The sequence below is a fragment of the Nerophis lumbriciformis genome, linkage group LG01 (genome assembly GCF_033978685.3).
Source record: "Nerophis lumbriciformis linkage group LG01, RoL_Nlum_v2.1, whole genome shotgun sequence".
NCBI classification, from domain to species: domain Eukaryota; kingdom Metazoa; phylum Chordata; class Actinopteri; order Syngnathiformes; family Syngnathidae; genus Nerophis; species Nerophis lumbriciformis.
The window spans coordinates 71,821,076-71,843,748 of record NC_084548.2 but is presented as its reverse complement, the minus strand read 5'-3'; the positions used below and the strand labels follow the sequence as shown (position 1 = coordinate 71,843,748).

The following is a 22,673-nucleotide window of genomic DNA, read 5'->3' as shown; positions in this document are numbered from 1 at the left end:
GTGCATTTCTACCCTATATTTTAACTTTAGATTTATTCTCACATCAAACTCTTTTGGCTGTCTTTTTGACACTTACATCCGGCGCTCCCCTCCACACCCTGGATTATAAATAATGTAAATAATCCAATGTGATTATCTTGTGTGATGACTGTATTATGATGATAGTATATATCTGATAGTATATATCTGTATCATGAATCAATTTAAGTGGACCCCGACTTAAACAAGTTGAAAAACTTATTGGGGTGTTACCATTTAGTGGTCAATTGTACGGAATATGTACTTCACTGTGCAACCTACTAATAAAAGTCTCAATCAATCAATCAATCAAAACACATAGAATCATCATACTGCTGTGATTATATGCATCAAGTGTTCATTCAAGGCTAAGGCAAAATATCGAGATATATATGGTGTATCGCAATATGGCCTTAAAATATCGCAATATTAAAAAAAGGCCATATCGCCCAGCCCTAGTTCAATGATGCCATTTCTGTTTGTCATGTATAATTTTGTCTATTTTGTGTTTATCCTTGAATAAACAGGTCAGTTTCTTGTTACCAACCATTGTGTATTATTCAAACTCCCCTAATTCAGCTGGCTAGTTGTTATCAAGAGTACTAAAACCCTTTTCAACATGATTCTGACAACTAAGTAGGCTAAATAACTTTAAACTTTAATACATGCTCGGATAGGCCAGTATCGGTCAGTATCGGTATCGGATGTGCAAAAACAATATCGGTATCGGATCGGAAGTGCAAAAACCTGGATCGGGACATCCCTAGTCTAGATAGTATTTTTTTTACTCATCTTTTTCCCCAGCGTTTTACCTTTTTCTTATCTTTTACGGGGCGCCTTGTGGCGACCCATCAGCGTTCCTGTTCTGTAACCCTGTACACTGTTTGTTTGTCTAATCTTGAACGGGTTTGTGCTGAAAACAAAGTTTTGTTGTACTTGTGCGATGACAATAAAGACTAGGGATGTCCGATAATGGCTTTTTTGCCGATATCCGATATTATCCAACTCTTAATTACCGATACCGATATATACAGTTGTGGAATTAACACATTATTATGCCTAATTTGGACAACCAGGTATGGTGAAGATAAGGTCCTTTTTAAAAAAATTAATAAAATAAAATAAGATAAATAAATTAAAAACATTTTCTTGAATAAAAAAGTAAAACAATATAAAACCAGTTACATAGAAACTAGTAATTAATGAAAATGAGTAAAATTAACTCTTAAAGGTTAGTACTATTAGTGGACCAGCAGCACGCACAATCATGTGTGCTTACGGACTGTATCCCTTGCAGACTGTATTGATATACAGTATATTGATATTAGGGATGTCCCGATCCAGGTTTTTGCACTTCCGATCCGATACCGATAATGTTTTTGCATTTCCGATCCGATACCGATACTGACCGATACTGGCCTCTCCGAGCATGTATTAAAGTTGAAAGTTATTTAGCCTACTTAGTTGTCAGAATCATGTTGAAAAGGGTTTTAGTACTCTTGATAACAACTAGCCAGCTGAATTAGGGGAGTTTGAATAATACACAATGGTTGGTAACAAGAAACTGACCTGTTTATTCAAGGATAAACACAAAATAGACAAAATTATACATGACAAACAGAAATGGCATCATTGAACTAGGGCTGGGCGATATGGCCTTTTTTTAATATTGCGATATTTTAAGGCCATATTGCGATACACAATATATATCTCGATATTTTGCCTTAGCCTTGAATGAACACTTGATGCATATAATCACAGCAGTATGATGATTCTATGTGTTTTGATTGATTGATTGAGACTTTTATTAGTAGGTTGCACAGTGAAGTACATATTCCGTACAATTGACCACTAAATGGTAACACCCCAATAAGATTTTCAACTTGTTTAAGTCGGGGTCCACTTAAATTGATTCATGATACAGATATATACTATCAGATATATACTATCATCATAATACAGTCATCACACAAGATAATCACATTGAATTATTTACATTATTTATAATCCAGGGTGTGGAGGGGGGCGCCGGATGTAAGTGTCAAAAAGACAGCCAAAAGAGTTTGATATGAGAATAAATCTAAAGTTAAAATATAGGGTAGAAATGCACCCATTTGCAGGAAATGTAGTCTTGATTTTCAAAATTTTCTTTCAAGGCTTGCATGTCTACATTAAAACATTCTTCTTCATACTGCATTAATATATGCTACTTTTAAACTTTCATGCAGCGAAGGAAATCACAACTAAAAAAATCACTAATTTTTTCATACGGTGTTGATCTGGAAATTTTTGCCTGAGCATTTTGATGGTGTGGACGTGTGGCACCGATTGGAGATAAGCGTCTCGACAGACGTTACAATATTTGAACAATGATGACGAAAACTGTTTTCTCTGTCGTGTCCGTGTGTCGAAAATTGTTATGAGCTTATTTTTTTATTAGATTTTGTGCGTGGCATAGATTTGCTATGCGCAGAGGACGCTTAAACAGTGCGCAATTGCGCAGGCGAGCACCTTAGAGGGAGCATTGCTCGCACGGCTGCGCTAGCATCACAGCTAACGTTAGCCATGCTGCTACCTCTCTGCTCGGGGAGGACGTATACGTATGTGACGTATGACGTGACAGTATGTGACGTATGACGTGACAGTATGTGACGTGTGTAAGAAGGTGCACTTGCTGTCTGTGAGAGGGAGACACAGGACAGAGTGAGAAGAGCCTGTCGTGTAATGCCAGTAGCTAAAAGCAACTGCGTGCCTGTGGATGTGTTGAAGGTGTGCTGGAAAATGCGGAGCGGAAATTACGGAGCAGCAGAAAAGTGGAATGTATTATTTAAATCGGTGCGTTGGAAAACACGGACCGGAGTTTTTTTTTAAACTGGATCTGGATCGGCATTTTCCCATGCCTTGCCGATACGCAATTTTTGGCAAATATCGGCAGCCGATCCGATCCAAATATCGGATCGGGACATCCCTAATTGATATATAATGTAGGAACCAGAATATTAATAACAGAAAGAAACAACCCTTTTGTGTGAATGAGTGTGAATGGGGGAGGGAGTTTTTTTGGGTTGGTGCACTAATTGTAAGTGTATCTTGTGTTTTTTATGTTGATTTAATAAAAAATAAAAATAAATAAAAATAAAAACGGATACCGATAATTTCCGATATTACATTTTAAAGCATTTACCTCTAATAAAGACCTATCTGATCTGATCTGATATCTGAAGTGAAGCAGGGTTCAAATTACAGTAGTTGGCTAAAACACGAAGCTGTTTAACATTCTTAACTATTGCACAAGCCTAAAAGTAAGTTCATCATTGTTTACGTCACGTAAAACACTTAACGGAAGAGTAATAGGAAGGTGATTGCTGTTGCAGATTGCTTCATTCATTTTTGTCCCAAATTCTTGCTTTAAGTGTAAAAATAAGTTATTTATTTCGCTAACTGCTTCCTCACTTTTACCATCATATTTGTACATATCGTATTTGCTGATGTTGCTCTATTGTTATTGTTGTTGTTGTTGTGTTTGCTGCTGTTGTTTTGTCTCTCTGTCTTATCCCCACAATTTCCCCCTCTGTCTTCCTTTTTTCCCCCTCTTTCTATCCCCTCCTGCTCCGGCCCGGCTGCACCAAATGATAATATAAATACATTTAATAAAGTCAAATACGAATAAGGCAGGCCTGGGCAATTATTTTTGACTCGGGGGCCAAGTTTAGAGAAAAAAATTAGTCTGGGGGCCGGTATGTCTATTTTTAGGAACACTAATACAAAACCTCACAATAATGTCTGATTGAATGCTAAAAACGTTAAGACAGACCGCCTTAAAGTCACATTTGACTAACTACACTAGAGCAAGCCCGGTCACAGGCAATTACAGAGCCTGCTAGTCCGGGTGAGGAGTCAGTTAAGCTAGAACTAGCCAGCGCCAGGCTGGATAATTCCTGTACGCATAGCAATTTTCTTAGAATAACACACAACTCACATAATGTGTTTTCTGTTGTGAATGTGTCCGGGGTAGATATGCATTCTACTGAGGTGGCAAATCATGATGCGTTCAGTCGATCGCAGCATCAAGCAAACAATCTGAAAATTCCCGTCGTATCAATTCCTAGATATGGTCGAAACTATTTAAAGTGCACTACGTATAATAAACGTAACATTATTAATATTTCTACTACGGATAATTTAAACAAAAACTCGTCAAAACAGCCCAATACTTATAATATGGGCTTTTTAAACATAAGATCATTGTCTCCCAAAACGTTATTAGTTAATGAGGTCATTAGAGACAACAATCTTAACGTCATTGGTCTTAGCGAAACCTGGCTCAAACCAGACGAATTTTTTGGCTAAATGAGGCATCTCCTCCTAATTATACGAATGCGCATATTGCCCGTCCCCTTAAAAGGGGTGGGGGGGTCGCATTAATATACAATGAAAACTTTAACCTTACCCCTAACCTAAATAATAAATACAAATCGTTTGAGGTGCTTACTATGAGGTCTGTCGCACCGCTGCCTCTCGATATGGCTGTTATCTACCGCCCCCCAGGGCCCTACTCGGACTTTATTAATGAATTCTCAGAGTTCGTTGCTGATCTAGTGACGCACGCAGACAATATAATCATAATGGGGGACTTTAATATCCATATGAATACCCCATCGGACCCTCAGTGCGTGGCGCTCCAGACTATAATTGATAGCTGTGGTCTTACACAAATAATAAATGAACCTACGCATCGCAACGGCAATACGATAGATCTAGTGCTGGTCAGGGGTGTCACCACCTCCAAAGTTATGGTACTCCCGTATACTAAAGTAATGTCCGATCATTACCTTATAAAATTCGAAGTTCTGACTCATTGTCAACAAACTAATAATAATAATAACAGCTATAGCAGCCGCAACATTAATGCCGCCACAACGATGACTCTTGCTGACCTACTGCCTTCGGTAATGGCACCATTCCCAAATTATGTCGGCTCTATTGATAACCTCACTAACAACTTTGACAATGCCCTGCGCAAAACCATTGATAGCATAGCACCGCTAAAACAAAAAAGGGCCCCTAAAAGGCGCACCCCATGGTTTACAGAGGAAACCAGAGCTCATAAATTATCATGTAGAAAGTTGGAACGCAAATGGCGCGCGACCAAGCTTGAGGTTTTCCATCAAGCATGGAGTGATAGTTTAATATCGTATAAACGCATGCTTACCTTAGCTAAAGCTAAATATTACTCAAATCTCATCCGCCTCAACAAAAACGACCCAAAATTTTTGTTTAGTACAGTAGCATCGCTAACCCAACAAGGGACTCCTCCCAATAGCTCCACCCACTCGGCAGATGACTTTATGAATTTCTTTAATAAGAAAATTGAACTCATTAGAAAGGAGATTAAAGACAACGCATCCCAGCTACAACTGGGTTCTATGAACACAGATACAACTGTATCTACGACGGATACTGCAATACAAAATAGTCTCTCTCTTTTTGATGAAATAACATTAGAGGAACTATTACAGCGTGTAAGTGGGATAAAACAAACAACATGTTTACTTGACCCACTTCCTGGGAAACTTATCAAGGAGCTTTTTGTATTATTAGGTCCATCAGTGCTAAATATTATAAACTTATCACTTTCCTCTGGCACTGTTCCCCTAGCATTCAAGAAAGCGGTTATTCATCCTCTGCTCAAAAGACCTAACCTTGATCCTGACCTCATGGTAAACTACCGACCGGTGTCCCACCTTCCCTTTATTTCGAAAATCCTCGAAAAAATTGTCGCACAGCAGCTAAATGAACACTTAGTGTCTAACAATCTCTGTGAACCTTTTCAATCCGGTTTCAGGGCAAATCACTCTACGGAGACAGCCCTCGCAAAAATGACTAATGATCTACTGCTGACGATGGATTCTGATGCGTCATCTATGTTGCTGCTTCTTGATCTTAGCGCTGCTTTCGATACCGTCGATCATAATATTTTATTAGAGCGTATCAAAACACGTATTGGTATGTCAGACTTAGCCTTGTCGTGGTTTAACTCTTATCTTACTGACAGGATGCAATGCGTCTCCCATAATAATGTGACCTCTGACTATGTTAAGGTAACGTGCGGAGTTCCTCAGGGTTCGGTTCTTGGCCCTGCACTCTTTAGTATTTACATGCTGCCGCTAGGCGACATCATACGCAAATACGGTGTTAGCTTTCATTGTTATGCTGATGACACCCAACTCTACATGCCCCTAAAGCTGACCAACACGCCGGATTGTAGTCAGCTGGAGGCGTGTCTTAATGAAATTAAACATTGGATGTCCGCTAACTTCTTGCAACTCAACGCCAAGAAAACGGAAATGCTGATTATCGGTCCTGCTAAACACCGACATTTATTTAATAATACCACCTTAACATTTGACAACCAAACAATTACACAAGGCGACTCAGTAAAGAATCTGGGTATTATCTTCGACCCAACTCTCTCGTTTGAATCACACATTAAGAGTGTTACTAAAACGGCCTTCTTTCATCTCCGTAATATCGCTAAAATTCGTTCTATTTTATCCACTAGCGACGCTGAGATCATTATTCATGCGTTCGTTACGTCTCGTCTCGACTACTGTAACGTATTATTTTCGGGTCTCCCTATGTCTAGCATTAAAAAATTACAGTTGGTACAAAATGCGGCTGCTAGACTTTTGACAAGAACAAGAAAGTTTGATCATATTACGCCTATACTGGCTCACCTGCACTGGCTTCCTGTGCACTTAAGAAGTGACTTTAAGGTTTTACTACTTACGTATAAAATACTACACGGTCTAGCTCCGTCCTATCTTGTCGATTGTATTGTACCATATGTCCCGGCAAGAAATCTGCGTTCAAAGAACTCCGGCTTATTAGTGATTCCCAGAGCCCAAAAAAAGTCTGCGGGCTATAGAGCGTTTTCTATTCGGGCTCCAGTACTATGGAATGCCCTCCCGGTAACAATTAGAGATGCTACCTCAGTAGAAGCATTTAAGTCCCATCTTAAAACTCATTTGTATACTCTAGCCTTTAAATAGCCCCCCTGTTGGACCAGTTGATCTGCCGTTTCTTTTCTTTTCTCCTCTGCTCCCCTTTTCCTTGAGGGGGTGGGGGGCACAGGTCCGGTGGCCATGGATGAAGTGCTGGCTGTCCAGAGTCGGGACCCGGGGTGGACCGCTCGCCTGTGCATCGGCTGGGAACATCTCTACGCTGCTGACCCGTCTCCGCTCGGGATGGTGTCCTGCTGGCCCCACTATGGACTGGACTCTTACTATTATGTTGGATCCACTATGGACTGGACTCTCACAATATTATGTCAGACCCACTCGACATCCATTGCTTTCGGTCTCCCCTAGAGGGGGGGGGTTACCCACATATGCGGTCCTCTCCAAGGTTTCTCATAGTCATTCACATCGACGTCCCACTGGGGTGAGTTTTTCCTTGCCCGTATGTGGGCTTTGTACCGAGGATGTCGTTGTGGCTTGTGCAGCCCTTTGAGACACTTGTGATTTAGGGCTATATAAATAAAGATTGATTGATTGATTGATACTGAAAGCCACTACTACCGACCACGCAGTCTGATAGTTTATATATCAATGATGAAATCTTAACATAGCTTACTAAAGTGCAATTTTAAATTTCGCGCGAAATATCCTGCTGAAAACGTCTCGGTATGATGACATCAGCACGTGACGTCACGGATTGTAGAGGACATTTTGGGACAGCGTGGTGGCCAGCTATGAAGTCGTCTGTTTTCATCGCAAAATTCCACAGTATTCTGGACATCTGTGTTGGTGAATCTTTTGCAATTTGTTCAATGAACAATGGAGACAGCAAAGAAGAAAGCTGTAGGTGGGAAGCGGTGTATTGCGGGCGGCTGCAGCAACACAAACACAGCCGGTGTTTCATTGTTTACATTCCCGGAAGATGACAGTCGAGCTTTCCCATTGGCCTGTGGAGAACTGGGACAACAGAGACTCTTACCAGGCGGACTTTGAGTTGGATACGCAGACACGGTACCGTGAGTACGCATGCAGCTGCGGCTTCCAAACATTTGATCGCTTGCCCGTACGTGCGTGCCGCTATGTGCATGTCACCTACGTAACTTTGGGGAAATATATGTGCTGTATGAACTTTGGGGAGGTGAACGGTACTTTGGGCTGTGGGGTTGAGTGCGTTGTGCAGGTGTTTGAGTCGTATTGGCGGGTTATATGGACGGGAGGGGGGAGGTGTTTGTTATGCGGGATTAATTTGTGGTATATTAAATATAAGCCTGGTTGTGTTGTGGCTAATAGAGTATATATATGTCTTGTGTTTATTTACTGTTTTAGTCATTCCCAGCTGAATATCAGGTCCCACCCGCCTCTCACAGCATCTTCCCTATCTGAATCGCTCCCACTGCCCTCTAGTCCTTCACTCTCACTTTCCTCATCCATGAATATTTCATCCTCGCTCAACTTAATGGGGAAATCGTCGCTTTCTCAGTCCGAATTGCTCTCGCTGCTGGTGGCCATGATTGTAAACAATGTGCAGATGTGAGGAGCTCCACAACCTGTGACGTCACGCTACTCGTCTGCTACTTCCGGTACAGGCAAGGCTTTTTTATCAGCGACCAAAAGTTGCGAACTTTATCGTCGATGTTCTCTACTAAATCCTTTCAGCAAAAATATGGCAATATCGCGAAATGATCAAGTATGACACATAGAATGGACCTGCTATCCCCATTTAAAAAGGAAAATCGCATTTCAGTAGGCCTTTAAAAAACGGAATGGAATTTAAAATGTTTTTACTGAATGAAATTCCCATAATGTACATGAAAATAAACAATGTGGGATTTACAATATTAACTATGAACAATAAAACACTGAATATTGACAACTTATGAACGTCACCTCCCCTCTCGATCGACATATTTTACAATCAAGCGAGACGCAACAAAAATCGCAAAATATGAACGCAATGGGTAAAAAAAAAAACCACCTACAATCTGATATATCACTAAGCTTTAGAATTTTGTTGTCTTTCTTTCTTTCTTTATTTTTTATAGGGACAGATACAAAAACATAGACATCTGAAATAGTTATCCAATGTATGCATCATAGTGTTTGTAGCCAAAGCTAATTTACAACACTTGTCCCCCAACAACAACACAGTTGCAACATCATTAAAATAGGAAAATAAAAAATAGAATGAGTCGATAATAATGATAATAGTAATAATATAGACAAAGTGCAAACTAGATAAAAGCCAATAATAATAATAATAACACAGACAAAGTGCAGACTAGATAAAAACCAATAAGTAAAAATGAGTAAAAATTAAACATGGGAACACGATTGTTGCTCAACTAGCCATCATTTTGTTTGTTTTTTGAAAGTGACAAGTGCAGGTATACTTTTCAAAGTGTCCGGTAAAGAGTTCCATAGTTGTGGTCCTTTTATTGAAAAGGCAGTTTGGGCAAAAGATGTCCTACGAAATGGAACACAACAGTTGCTTTTTGACATTGCTCGGGTGGTAGATCTGGTACCACTTTGCAGTCTTGTAATTGCCTTGCAGAGCAATTGGGGAGCAGAGTTATCCAAGCATTTAAAAAACAGTCTGACTGTGTGTAACAAAATAAAATTGGTAAAACTTAGAATATTGTATTTGGTTAAAATTTGGCAATGATGATATCGTATACTCTTCTTGTCTAGAACTTTCGGTGCGGTTATAAAGACACTCAATGGTCTTGATTGATGACTGGTGTGCCTGGGACCATGTAGTTAAGCCATAAGATTCATAAAAGTAAAAAAAAAATCTTAAAACTGCCTAGGTTTGCCTTCAGGGTTTTACACATGTTCTTAAAGGGGAACATTATCACCAGACCTATGTAAGCGTCAATATATACCTTGATGTTGCAGAAAAAAGACCTTTTTTTTAACCGATTTCCGAACTCTACATGGGTGAATTTTGGCGAATTAAACGCTTTTCTATTATTCGCTCTCGGGAAGCAATCCGCCATTTTCTCACTTTCATCGGTGTGTTGTCGGAGGGTGTAACAACACGAACAGGGACGGATTCAAGTTGCACCAGTGGCCCAAAGATGCGAAAGTGGCAAGAAATTGGACGAAATTTGTTCAAAATACGAGGTTGTGGGGAAAGCCGACGAAATGGTCAGTCGTTTGTTCCGCACACTTTACCGACGAAAGCTATGCTACGACAGAGATGGCAAGAATGTGTGGATATCCTGCGACAAATGTGTGGATATCCTGCGACAAAGCAGATGCTGACATCAACTCCAAAACTGGACCGATCAGCTTTCAGGAAAAGAGAGCGGATGAGGGTATGTCTACAGAATATATTAATTGATGAAAACTTTATTCATTACTCGCGGTTTTACGTAAATTATTATACATAAACTGTGTTTACCAATAATTTAGCTTAAAAACATTAATTTTTTTCAATCATTCGAGTACATTCGGGTAGTCTTGTGTAATGCAGTATTTTGTGTCTATTTAGGTATGGTTAACCTGAGTGCTGAAATCGTGGAAAAATATATGTTCTTAGCGCGCCTGAAATTGGGCTGTCTGCACTCTCAAAGTGCATGTTGTTGCCAAATGTATTTCATATGCTGTAAACCTAGTTCATAGTTGTTAGTTTCCTTTAATGCCAAACAAACACATACCAATCGTTGGTTAGAAGGCGATCGCCGAATTCGTCCTCGCTTTCTCCCGTGTCGCTGGCTGTCGTGTCGTTTTCGTCGGTTTCGCTTGCATACGGTTCAAACCGATATGGCTCAATAGCTTCGGTTTCTTCTTCAATTTCGTTTTCACTACCTGCCTCCACACTACAACCATCCGTTTCAATACATGCGTAATCTGTTGAATCGCTTAAGCCGCTGAAATCCGAGTCTGAATCCGAGCTAATGTCGCTATACCTTGCTGTTCTTTCCGCCATGTTTGTTTGTGTTGGCATCACTGTGTGACGTCACAGGAAAATGGACGGGTGTATATAACGATGGTTAAAATCAGGCACTTTGAAGCTTTTTTTAGGGATATTGCGTGATGGGTAAAATTTCGAAAAAAACTTTGAAAAATAAAATAAGCCACTGGGAACTGATTTTTAATGGTTTTAACCCTTCTGAAATTGTGATAATGTTCCCCTTTAATATGACTTTTAAAATTCAGCTGATAGTCTTTGATTATGCCCAAATATTTGACTTCAGGTACTTGTTCAATGAGCTCCTCATTAATTTTTAAATTCAGGTTGGTTTGAGGTAGCTTTTTTATGGAGAAGCAGACAGTTTGTAAAAAATCTCCTCCTGCGTCTGTCCCTGACACCCGCATTTTCAGGCTCGTTCTGGAAACACTCTGTGGAAACGCTCCCCACCCACACTGCTTGGTGCCTCGTCTGAGCTGCTGTGACTTACCGTATTTTCCGCACTATTAGCCGCACCTAAAAACCACAAATTTACTCAAAAGCTGACAGTGCGGCTTTTAACCCGGTGCGCTTTATATATGGATTAATATTAAGATTCATTTTCATAAAGTTTAGGTCTCGCAACTACGGTAAACAGCCGCCATCTTTTTTCCCCGTAGAAGAGGAAGCGCTTCTTCTTCTACGCAAGCAACCGCCAAGGTAAGCACCCGCCCCCATAGAACAGGAAGCGCTTCTTCTTCTACTGTAAGCAACCACCCGCCCCCGTAGAAGAAGAAGAAGCGCGCGGATATTACGTTTCATTTCCTTTGTGTGTTTACATCTGTAAAGACCACAAAATGGCTCCTACTAAGCGACAGGTTTCCGGTTCATGAAAAGACGCAATCTCTCCATCCGCACACGGACTACTATTTCACAGCAACTGCCTAAAGACTTTCAAGAAAAGCTGGCTACTTTCCGTGCATATTGTAAAAACAAGATAGCTGAAAAAAAGATCCGGCCAGAGAACATTATCAACATGGACGAGGTTCCACTGACTTTTGATATTCCTGTGAACCGCACTGTGGATACAACGGGAGCACGTACGGTGAATATTCGCACCACAGGGAATGAGAAGTTATCCTTCACTGTGGTTCTAGCTTGCCATGCTAATGGCCAGAAACTTCCACCCATGGTGATATTCAAAAGGAAGAACTTGCCAAAAGAGACCTTTCCAGCCGGCGTCATCATAAAAGCTAACTCGAAGGGATGGATAGATGAAGAAAAGATGAGCGAGTGGTTAAGGGAAGTTTACGCGAAGAGGCCGGGTGGCTTTTTTCACGCAGCTCCGTCCATGTTGATATACGACTCCATGCGCGCCCACATCACGCTGGTTTTTAATATATTATTAAAGTTTGACTGACCTATCTGACTGTTTTTTTGACATTCCCTTTAGCGCAGTTAGATGCGGCTTATAACACGGGGCGGCTTATAGGTGGACAAAGTTTTGAAATATGCCGTTCATTGAAGGCGCGGCTTATAACCCAGGGCGGCTTATGGTGCGGAAAATACGGTACATGACCATAGTAACTAGTATATCATGCAAAAGCGCAGATTGCAACCATTGAAATACTTTGTTTAGTTCAAGACTTACGGTCATTTGAAAACATCACTGCACATCATAATGGCAGCTACAGTTTCCATCTGAAAGATCTAAAAAAAAATTATTTGGGAATGTCCGGCAGGCCAGATTGAAAAGCTTAACGGGCCGCATGTGGCCCCCGGGGCCTTAATTTGCCCAGGTCTAAAATAAGGCAACAAGAGAAGTATCCCACACGTCTCTTTTGTAAAGTAAATCTGACCAGCTGATACGGGCATCTACATCAACTATATGATTTGCTGAGAAGCTCGACAGGACAAACAAAAAAAGTCAAAAAAAATGTTGTGAAAAAAAATGTTGTGGGCCGGATTGAAAATCTTAATAGGCAGCATGTGGCCCGCGGGCCGTATTTTGCCCAGGTCTGACGCATGGCATTGTGCTGTAATTCCACATTACTTGACTTTATAGATTCCTCTTTGGATGGTGCATACCTGCCAACTTTTGAAATCAGAAAAACCTAGTAGCCAGGGTCCAGGACAAAGTCCTGGTGGGGGGTTCAGGCTTGGCCCCCCCGACGCAAAATGATTATTAGCATTCAGACAGGTTAAAATGTTGCTAAAACCATCACTTTTCTATCAGTCACATTGACTTTTCAAAACAAAAATATTACAGCAAAAATCATATGGGTTGATTGACATGTTTATTCTGTAAGCTAACCTCAATAGTTTGAAATTATTTTGACAGTTAATGCCAGTTATCCTGTCAACCTCTCACAAGACTTCAATTTGTTAATTGAAAGTATAAACACTTTTTACAGTAAACAAATGGTAAAACAGTACTAAACAATTCCATTAAAAAAAAAATTGGTGTCATTATTAACTTTCTGTCCAAGCTTGTATAATCTACTGCCTTGTTCAATTGTAAAAAATATTCTGTGCCTAAAATTCACATTTCTATCACAATTATCATACTGTAAACATGGTAAGCTAACTTCATTAAAATTAATAGTCCTGTCAATAGCATGGAATTACAATTCAAATGTAGTTTTTTTGTAAGCCTTTCAAAAGAATTCAAAATATGAAAAATTAATGAAAATTAATTTAAGCCATCAGACACTTGAAAAGTGGCACATCACATCTCTAATGTAATCATTTGAACTTTTCAACAGAAATAGCACTGCAAAAATATTAAGGACATACTTCTGTATTTTGGTAGTTATGCTGTCAACATTTAACAAGATTTCTTCAACTTGGACTTGAAAGCATAAATAGTATAAACACTTTTAACAGTATAACAGTACTAAACAATTCCAATAGATAACATTGGTGTCATTACCTTTTTGTGGCTAAAATCCAAATTTAGCAACGGCATTAGACTTGTGTTTTTTTGTCCCAACGTGGTCTTTTACATCGCTAATTCCTCCGTGTCCGATCGAAAAATCTTGTCTGCACAAGGTGCAATTCGCGTAGTTTTCACCCTTTTTGGAACGGATAATTATTCCCGGATAGGCTTTTGAATATTCTTCACGGAATGACTGCAGTTTTCTTTTCGGTTTAAGACTCGTTTGCGATTTTTCTCCGGCTGATTCCATGATCGTTCGCTCGTTTGGAAACAATGGGCAACAGGTGCCTCGTGCTTGGCAGCGGTGCTATAAATAGCCTCGCGCATGGCATTCGGAATGGCTCGATAGGAAGTTACGGGAAGCAGTGTCGATTGTCATTGTTGTTACGCGATTTCGTGAATAAAACTTAAAAAAAAAAAAAAAATTTTTTTTACCGTAATTAATGAAAAACCGTATTTTTTATCACTGCAACCGTAACCCGGAATAGGTTGATGAAAACCGTACTAATTACGGGAAAACCGGAGTAGTTGGCAGGTATGCAATCAGAAAACTGGTGAAGAACTCACCAGCTCCAGGTTCTGTGTGTTGCCATAATAAGCTGCATAGTGAACAGCGCTGAAACCCTTGGCGTTGACCATGGAGGGGTCTGCGCCATTGTCAAGAAGATGCTCCAGGCAGCTTTTCATCGGAAAAAAGGTGGGAAGACAAAAAAAAAAAAGGAAAAAAAAGAGGGTCATTCAGCAGGCTAGTGATGACGAAATGACAGAGACTAAGAGGAGGAGGAACCTACAAGTAGGACTCTTTCACATCCTCTTCATCGTGTTGATGACTCCCAGGAAAGTGTCCATCGATTCTGAAGAGAGCACAACAAAATGTTAAAAACACCCCAAAAAAAGCGATAAAACAAATATCTTAAAGGGGAACATTACCACAATTTCAGAAGGGTTAAAACCATTAAAAACCAGTTCCCAGTGGCTTATTTTATTTTTCAAAGTTTTTTTCAAAATTTTACCCATCACGCAATATCCCTAAAAAAAGCTTCAAAGTGCCTGATTTTAACCATCGTTATATACACCCGTCCATTTTCCTGTGACGTCACATAGTGATGCCAACACAAACAAACATGGAGCATAGAACAGCAAGCTATAGCGACATTAGCTCGGATTCAGACTCGGATTTCAGCGGCTTAAGCGATTCAACAGATTACGCATGTATTGAAACGGATGGTTGTAGTGTGGAGGCAGGTAGCGAAAACGAAATTGAAGAAGAAACTGAAGCTATTGAGCCATATCGGTTTGAACCGTATGCAAGCGAAACCGACGAAAACGACACGACAGCCAGCGACACGGGAGAAAGCGAGGACGAATTCGGCGATCGCCTTCTAACCAACGATTGGTATGTGTTTGTTTGGCATTAAAGGAAACTAACAACTATGAACTAGGTTTACAGCATATGAAATATATTTGGCAACAACATGCACTTTGAGAGTGCAGACAGCCCAGTTTTCATCAATTAATATATTCTGTAGACATACCCTCATCCGCACTCTTTTCCTGGGGGTCTGGCGGCAGATTTCTTTGACTTTATCGTTGGAAATGCATCTGCTTTGAGTGTCGCAGGATATCTACACATTCTTGCCATCTCTGTCGTAGCATAGCTTTCGTCGGTAAAGTGTGCGGAACAAACGTCCAATTTCTTGCCACTTTGGCATCTTTGGGCCACTGGTGCAACTTGAATCCGTCCCTGTTGGTGTTGTTACACCCTCCGACAACACACCGACGAGGCATGATGTCTCCAAGGTACGGAAAACAGTCGAAAAAACGGAAAATAACAGAGCTGATTTGACTCGGTGTTTGAGAAAATGGCGGATTGCTTCCCGTTGTGACGTCATCGCTCCGAGAGCGAATAATAGAAAGCCGTTTAATTCGCCAAAATTCACCCATTTAGAGTTCGGAAATCGGTTAAAAAAATATATGGTCTTTTTTCCTGCAACATCAAGGTATATATTGACGCTTACATAGGTCTGGTGATAATGTTCCCCTTTAAGCCAGTGTTTTTCAACCTTTTTTGAGGCAAGGCACATTTTTTTCTTTTCAAAATACGGAGGGACACCACCAGCAGAAAACGTTAAAAAAAATGAAACTCTGCAGCTGCTCGGCCATTGAAACCCATTCCATGAAGCTCTCTGCGTACTGTACGTGGGCTAATTGGAAGATCACGTGAAGTTTGGAGCTCTGTAGCAACTGACTGTGCAGAAAGTCTTTGCACCATGCGCTTCAGCATCCGCTGACCCCTCTCTGTCGGTTTACGTGGCCTACCACTTGGTGGCTGACTTGCTGTTGCTCCCAAACTCTTCACTATTCTTATAATAAAGTTGACTTTGGAATATTTAGGAGCGAGAAAATTTCACGACTGGACTTGTTGCTCAATTTACCGGTCGATCTACGTTCCCATCCTCACCTATGGTCATGAGCTTTGGGTTATGACCGAAAGGACAAGATCACGGGTACAAGCGGCCGAAATGAGTTTCCTCCGCCGGGTGGCGGGGCTCTCCCTTAGAGATAGGGTGAGAAGCTCTGTCATCCGGGGGGAGCTCAAAGTAAAGCCGCTGCTCCTCCGCATCGAGAGGAGCCAGATGAGGTGGTTCGGGCATCTGGTCAGGATGCCACCCGAGCGCCTCCCTAAGGAGGTGTTTAGGGCATGTCCGACCGGTAGGAGGCCACGAGGAAGACCCAGGACACGTTGGGAAGACTATGTCTCCCGGCTGGCCTGGGAACGCCTCGGGATCCCCCGGGAGGAGCTGGACGAAGTGGCTGGGGAGAGGGAAGTCTGGGCTTCCCTGCTTAGGCTGCTGCCCCCGCGACCCGACCTCGGATAAGCGGAAGAAGATGGATGGATGGATGACTTGTTGCACAGGTGGCATCCTGTGACAGTTCCACGCTTTAAATCACTGAGAGCGGCCCATTCTTTCACAAATGTTTGTAGAAACAGTCTCCGTGCCTAAGTGCTTGATTTTATACACCGGGCCAAGTGATTAGGGCACCTGATTCTCATCATTTGAATGGGTGGCCAAATACTTTTGGCAATATAGTGTATCTGTGGCTAATATATAGCAAAAAATGTCCCTAAATTTACTTGGTGGGGCTTATATACACAGTCTGTAGTCTGGAAAGTGGGGACTGAAGCATGATACTGATAAAGCATGTTCACCAGCTAAGGTAACCTCAGTCCATTACCTTTACACCACTTTGTGTCACTATTGTCTTCTCAGTGCACCAAATATTCATGTTCTGTTCATGTTTTGTTGGGATTTCTGCAGCAGCAAAGCAAATGGACTGAACCACTTGTGCCCTCTGCTGTTTGATGCCAAGTAGTGCGGTTGAAAACCTCCCTTACCCGGCTCCGTTGTCGTATATACAGTGGGGCAAAAAAGTATTTAGTCAGCCACCGATTGTGCAAGTTCTCCCACTTAAAAGGATGACAGCGGTCTGTAATTTTCATCATAGGTACACTTCAACTGCGAGAGACAGAATGTGAAAAAAAATCCAGGAATTCACATTGTAGGATTTTTAAAGAATTTATTTGTAAATTATGGTGGAAAATAAGTATTTGGTCAATAACAAAAATTCAACTCAATACTTTGTAATATAACCTTTGTTGGCAATAACAGAGGTCAAACGATTACTATAGGTCTTTACCAGGTTTGCACACACAGTAGCTGGTATTTTGGCCCATTCCTCCATGCAGATCTTCTCGAGAGCATTGATGTTTTGGGGCTTGGACTTTCAACTCCCTCCACAGATTTTCTATGGGGTTGAGGTCTGGAGACTGGCTAGGCCACTCCAGGACTTTCAAATGCTTCTTACGGAGCCACTCCTTCGTTGCCCGGGCGGTGTGTTTGGGATCATTGTCATGCTGGAAGACTCAGCCACGTTTCATCTTCAAAGCTCTCACTGATGGAAGGAGGTTTTGGCTCAAAATCTCTCGATACATGGCCCCATTCATTCTTTCCTTAACACGGATCAGTCGGTCTGTCCCCTTAGCAGAAAAACAGCCCCAAAGCATGATGTTTCCACCCCCATGCTTCACAGTAGGTATGGTGTTCTTGGGATGCAACTCAGTATTCTTCTTCCTCCAAACACGACGAGTTGAGTTTATACCAAAAAGTTCTATTTTGGTTTCATCTGACCACATGACATTCGCCCAATCCTCTGCTGTATCATCCATGTGCTCTCTGGCAAACTTCAGACGGGCCTGGACACGTCTGGCACTGCAGGATTTGATTCCCTGTCGGCGTAGTGTGTTACTGATGGTAACCTTTGTTACTTTGGTCCCAGCTCTCTGCAGGTCATTCACCAGGTCCCCCCGTGTGGTTCTGGGATTTTTGCTCACTGTTCTCATGATTATTTTGACCCCAGGGGATGAGATCTTGCGTGGAGCCCCAGATCGAGGGAGATTATCAGTGGTCTTGTATGTCTTGCATTTTCTGATAATTGCTCCCACAGTTGATTTTCTCACACCAAGCTGCTTGCCTATTGTAGATTCACTCTTCACAGTCTGGTGCAGGTCTACAATTATTTTCCTGGTGTCCTTCAACAGCTCTTTGGTCTTGGCCATAGTGGAGTTTGGAGTCTGACTGTTTGAGGCTGTGGACAGGTGTCTTTTATACAGATAACGAGTTTTAACAGGTGCCATTAATACAGGTAAGGAGTGGAGGACAGAAGAGCTTCTTAAAGAAGAAGTTACAGGTCTGTGAGAGCCAGAGATCTTCCTTGTTTGAAGTGACCAAATACTTATTTTCCACCATAATTTACAAATAAATTCTTTAAAATTCCTACAATGTGAATTCCTGGATTTTTTTTCACATTCTGTCTCTCACAGTTGAAGTGTACCTATGATGAAAATTACAGACCTCTGTCTTCATTTTAAGTGGGAGAACTTGCGCAATCGGTGGCTGACTAAATACTTTTTTGCCCCACTGTATCTAATTACGATACTACTTCCTGTTTCTCACCTGCCGAAGGCTTGTGAAGCTGCACAGTAGTGCAGGGGGGTGCAGCCCGTCTGGTCGGGCTCGTTGATCTCGGCGCCGGCGCTCACCAGCGTCACAGTGCACTGGTACCTTCCGTTAGCAGCCGCGTAGTGCAATGGGGTTCTGGTGGCAAATGACGGGTAAGGTTAGACGGTGAGCTCAGCTGCATTGACGATGTTGTCGTTTCAGTCAAAAAAACACAAAAAAAAACACTCGCCTTCCCATTAGGTCCCTCCTGTTCAGGTCCGTACCGCTGCTTAGGAGCAAGTTCAGACATTCAACATTTCTGCAAAGAAGGACAACAATGGATTACATTTGCATTCTGTAAAGGCAGAAAAAAAGACTAAACAGAAAATGTATGGATAGTTCAACTTCTTGTCAGCGCAACAATTATGGCGTCACATTAGTGCCAAAAATCCGAGCGCATAAAAACTGTTATCGCGCACTGATTCTCCACTTCGTGCGCGCGCGCGTGGTGCCTTTTTGCGCGCGCGCGGTGCCTTTCTGCGCGCGCGCGACACCTTTCTGCGCGCGCGCGACACCTTTCTGCGCGCTCTCTGTGTACTCCTGGCATCTCTCCTCGCGCTCTCATGTTTCTTTTTGGCACTTTGGGGGCGGGTATGCTTAGACGGCCCCTTCTTTCTGATTGGTCAGGCGAAAAATGCTCAGAGCCAATCAGAAGTATAGCAGGGCGGGTCATCGTCAATATGTATCAAGATTTATGGAGGAAGAAGTGGATAAAAAAAATGTCGCGCGCTGATGAAGGTTATTTCATACCACATAAACACAATACAGGGTACCGTATTTTCCGCACTATAAGGCGCACCTAAAAACCACAAATTTTCTCAAAAGCTGACAGTGCGCCTTATAACCCGGTGCGCTTTATATATGGATAAATATTAAGATTCATTTTCATAAAGTTTAGGTCTCGCAACTACGGTAAACAGCCGCCATCTTTTTTCCCCGTAGAAGAAGCGCGCGGTGCATGCTGGGATATGTGACGTTTCATTTCCATTTGTGTGTTTATGTAAAGACCCCAAAATGGCTCCTATTAAGTGTGTTGTCTGTCTAATTATAAATAATGCAGACGAGGCGTGTTAACTGAGTTCTCAACGTTTACTCACAGCGTGCTCATAACCACATTCTAACTCCCAGCATACAACGCTTCTCAGGGCTACCGCGCATGCTCGTAACTATCGTTGCATGCTGGGTAGTGTAGTTGTTATATTTGCTAGCTCATAACAGCACATTGAGAGACACGCTTACGCGCTTAATTCAATACTCGCCGTCATTCCGGGTGGATTGACAAAAGACCTCCAGCCGCTAGATATTGGTGTCAACAGGGCATTCGAAGCTAGACTGCTAACTGCGTGGGAACAATGGATGACAGAAGGCGAACACACCTTCACTAAGACAGGGAGACAGCGCCGGACGACATACGCCAACATCTGCCAGTGGATCGTAAATGCCTGGGCAGATATTTCGGTCACAACTGTGGTCCGAGCTTTCCGGAAGGCAGGATTCACAGAACTGCTGGACAACAGCGACACTGACTCCGATTACTTCGACGAGACGGAGCCGGCCATTTTGGATCCCACATTCGCCCAACTTTTCAATTCGGACACCGAAGGAGAAGAATTCGAGGGATTTATGAATGAAGAATAACTTCAGAAAGTGAGCGTTATGTTTATTTTGTGTGTTGTGACATTAACGTTCGAGCAACATTATGTTGCTATTGCTCTGCACTATTTTGAATTTTACTATGTTTGTGATTGCACATTTGCGTACATTTTGGGAGTGAACAGAGTTGTTAGAACGCTGGTTTTTAATATATTATTAAAGTTTGACTGACCTATCTGACTGTTTTTTTTGACATTCCTTTAGCTTACAACACCGGGCGGCTTATAGGTGGACAAAGTTTTGAAATATGCCGTTCATTGAAGGCGCGGCTTATAACCCAGGGCGCCTTATGGTGCGGAAAATACGGTAATACAAAATGTGACCCAAATAAATAATAAGACAACAAACACCATAATCACATCTTTCAGCCAGAACTGGTCCACCAGCAATAACATCCAACCATAACATTATTTTATATTTTCACTCCTTGAACATTTGTTTTCTAATTTATGGAATTTCTTTTGATTCAGCCATAATATTAATGAAATAATCTTTGAATTTTGTTTTTAAAATGTTAAAAATAGCTTTTAATAATGTATTCTGAAACAGTTTAAAATAATCAGAGAACTGACTAACACTGACCCTACACAACTATGTTGCACAATTAAGTCTTTTTTTTTTTAAAGCGAAAGAGGTAATTTCAACAGGTACAGCATCCTATGTCATATCTACATGTAATAAGATTTGTAACAAGGCAAGAAAATCGAGCAAGTTATGGTAATTTAATTAGTACATGTACCATTGACATCAATGTAATGATTGAGGCTAGATGTCCGAGGTAAGATGGCTACAACGTTGCTACGCTGGAGAATGATTGGTCATATGAAAAATGCTCACAGCCAATCAGAAAGGAGGGGCCGTCTAAGCATACCCGCCCCCAAAGTGCCAAAAAGAAACATGAGAGCGCGAGGAGAGATGCCAGGAGTACACAGAGAGCGCGCAGAAAGGCGTCGCGCGCGCGCAGAAAGGCGTCGCCCGCGCAGAAAGGCACCCTCCGACAACACACCGACGAGGCATGATGTCTCCAAGGTACGGAAAACAGTCGAAAAAACGGAAAATAACAGAGCTGATTTGACTCGGTGTTTGAGAAAATGGCGGATTGCTTCCCGATGTGACGTCATCGCTCCGAGAGCGAATAATAGAAAGGCGTTTAATTCGCCAAAATTCACCCATTTAGAGTTCGGAAATCGGTTAAAAAAATATGTGGTCTTTTTTCTGCAACATCAAGGTATATATTGACGCTTACATAGATCTGGTGATAATGTTCCCCTTTAATATGGACATTTGCATCCCGTCATTACACGGCAGGTGTTCCTCTTACCCTCCGGAGGCAGCAGCGTGCAGACAGGTCCTCCCAAAGTTGTCCGGGGTGTTGATGTCGAACCCCGCCGACAGCACGTGCTCCTTGCTCATGGAGGAGACGATGCTGTACAGCTGACCTGCGAGCAGACGGGTCAAACACGGCCACTTTCACGCGGCTATTTCACGTGCGGCGCAAACCTGAGGAGAGTAACTTGCGACAACAGTCTGAAAACCCGTAGAGCACGGCGAGGTGCAAGGGGAACATTCCGTGGATCCCGCGTCTGAAGGGAGCACACAACAAAAGAGACGATGACGGCGTTTTGATGACAACAAACTTGACATTGTTCGCGTCACGGCGCTGTTGCTACCTGGCCGTGTCGGCGCCGTTGGTCATCAAAGTGCTGATGAGCAGTTCATGGCCGTACTTAGCAGCGACATGGAGAGGAGTATTGCCATATCGATCCACACTGTCGATCTCGCCACCTGATAGGGCACAACAATCACATGACGTTACAACAGTGCTGACCAAACGCACGTTCTCAAACTACAAGGTGTCTTCAACGGCCGAGTGGTTTTACAAAATCCAAAACCAGTGAAGTTGGGATGTCGTGTCCTCTGGACCAAAGAGGAAAAGAACCATCTGGACTGTTCTAGGTGCAAAGTGTAAAAGCCAGCATGTGTGATGGTATGGGCGTGTATTAGTGCCCAAGGCATGGGTAACTTACACATCTGTGAAGGCACCATTAATGCTGAAAAATACATACCGTATTTTCCGCACTATAAGGCGCACC

At 42.0% G+C, this 22,673-nt stretch overlaps 1 protein-coding gene across 2 annotated transcripts in view; it reads right to left on the bottom strand.

The window, feature by feature from the left end:
* ankrd52a (ankyrin repeat domain 52a) overlaps positions 1–22,673 on the bottom strand; it is a 102,681-nt gene that overhangs the window by 36,542 nt on the left and 43,466 nt on the right. For both annotated transcript variants that reach the window (XM_061925353.1, XM_061925360.1), the window contains 7 exons: positions 22,251–22,365; positions 22,081–22,163; positions 21,902–22,019; positions 19,118–19,186; positions 18,883–19,023; positions 14,659–14,721; positions 14,435–14,546 (listed from right to left, as the gene is read on the bottom strand). In XM_061925353.1, coding sequence (XP_061781337.1) covers positions 14,435–14,546; positions 14,659–14,721; positions 18,883–19,023; positions 19,118–19,186; positions 21,902–22,019; positions 22,081–22,163; positions 22,251–22,365 — 701 coding nt within the window. The remainder of the gene's footprint in view (positions 1–14,434; positions 14,547–14,658; positions 14,722–18,882; positions 19,024–19,117; positions 19,187–21,901; positions 22,020–22,080; positions 22,164–22,250; positions 22,366–22,673) is intronic.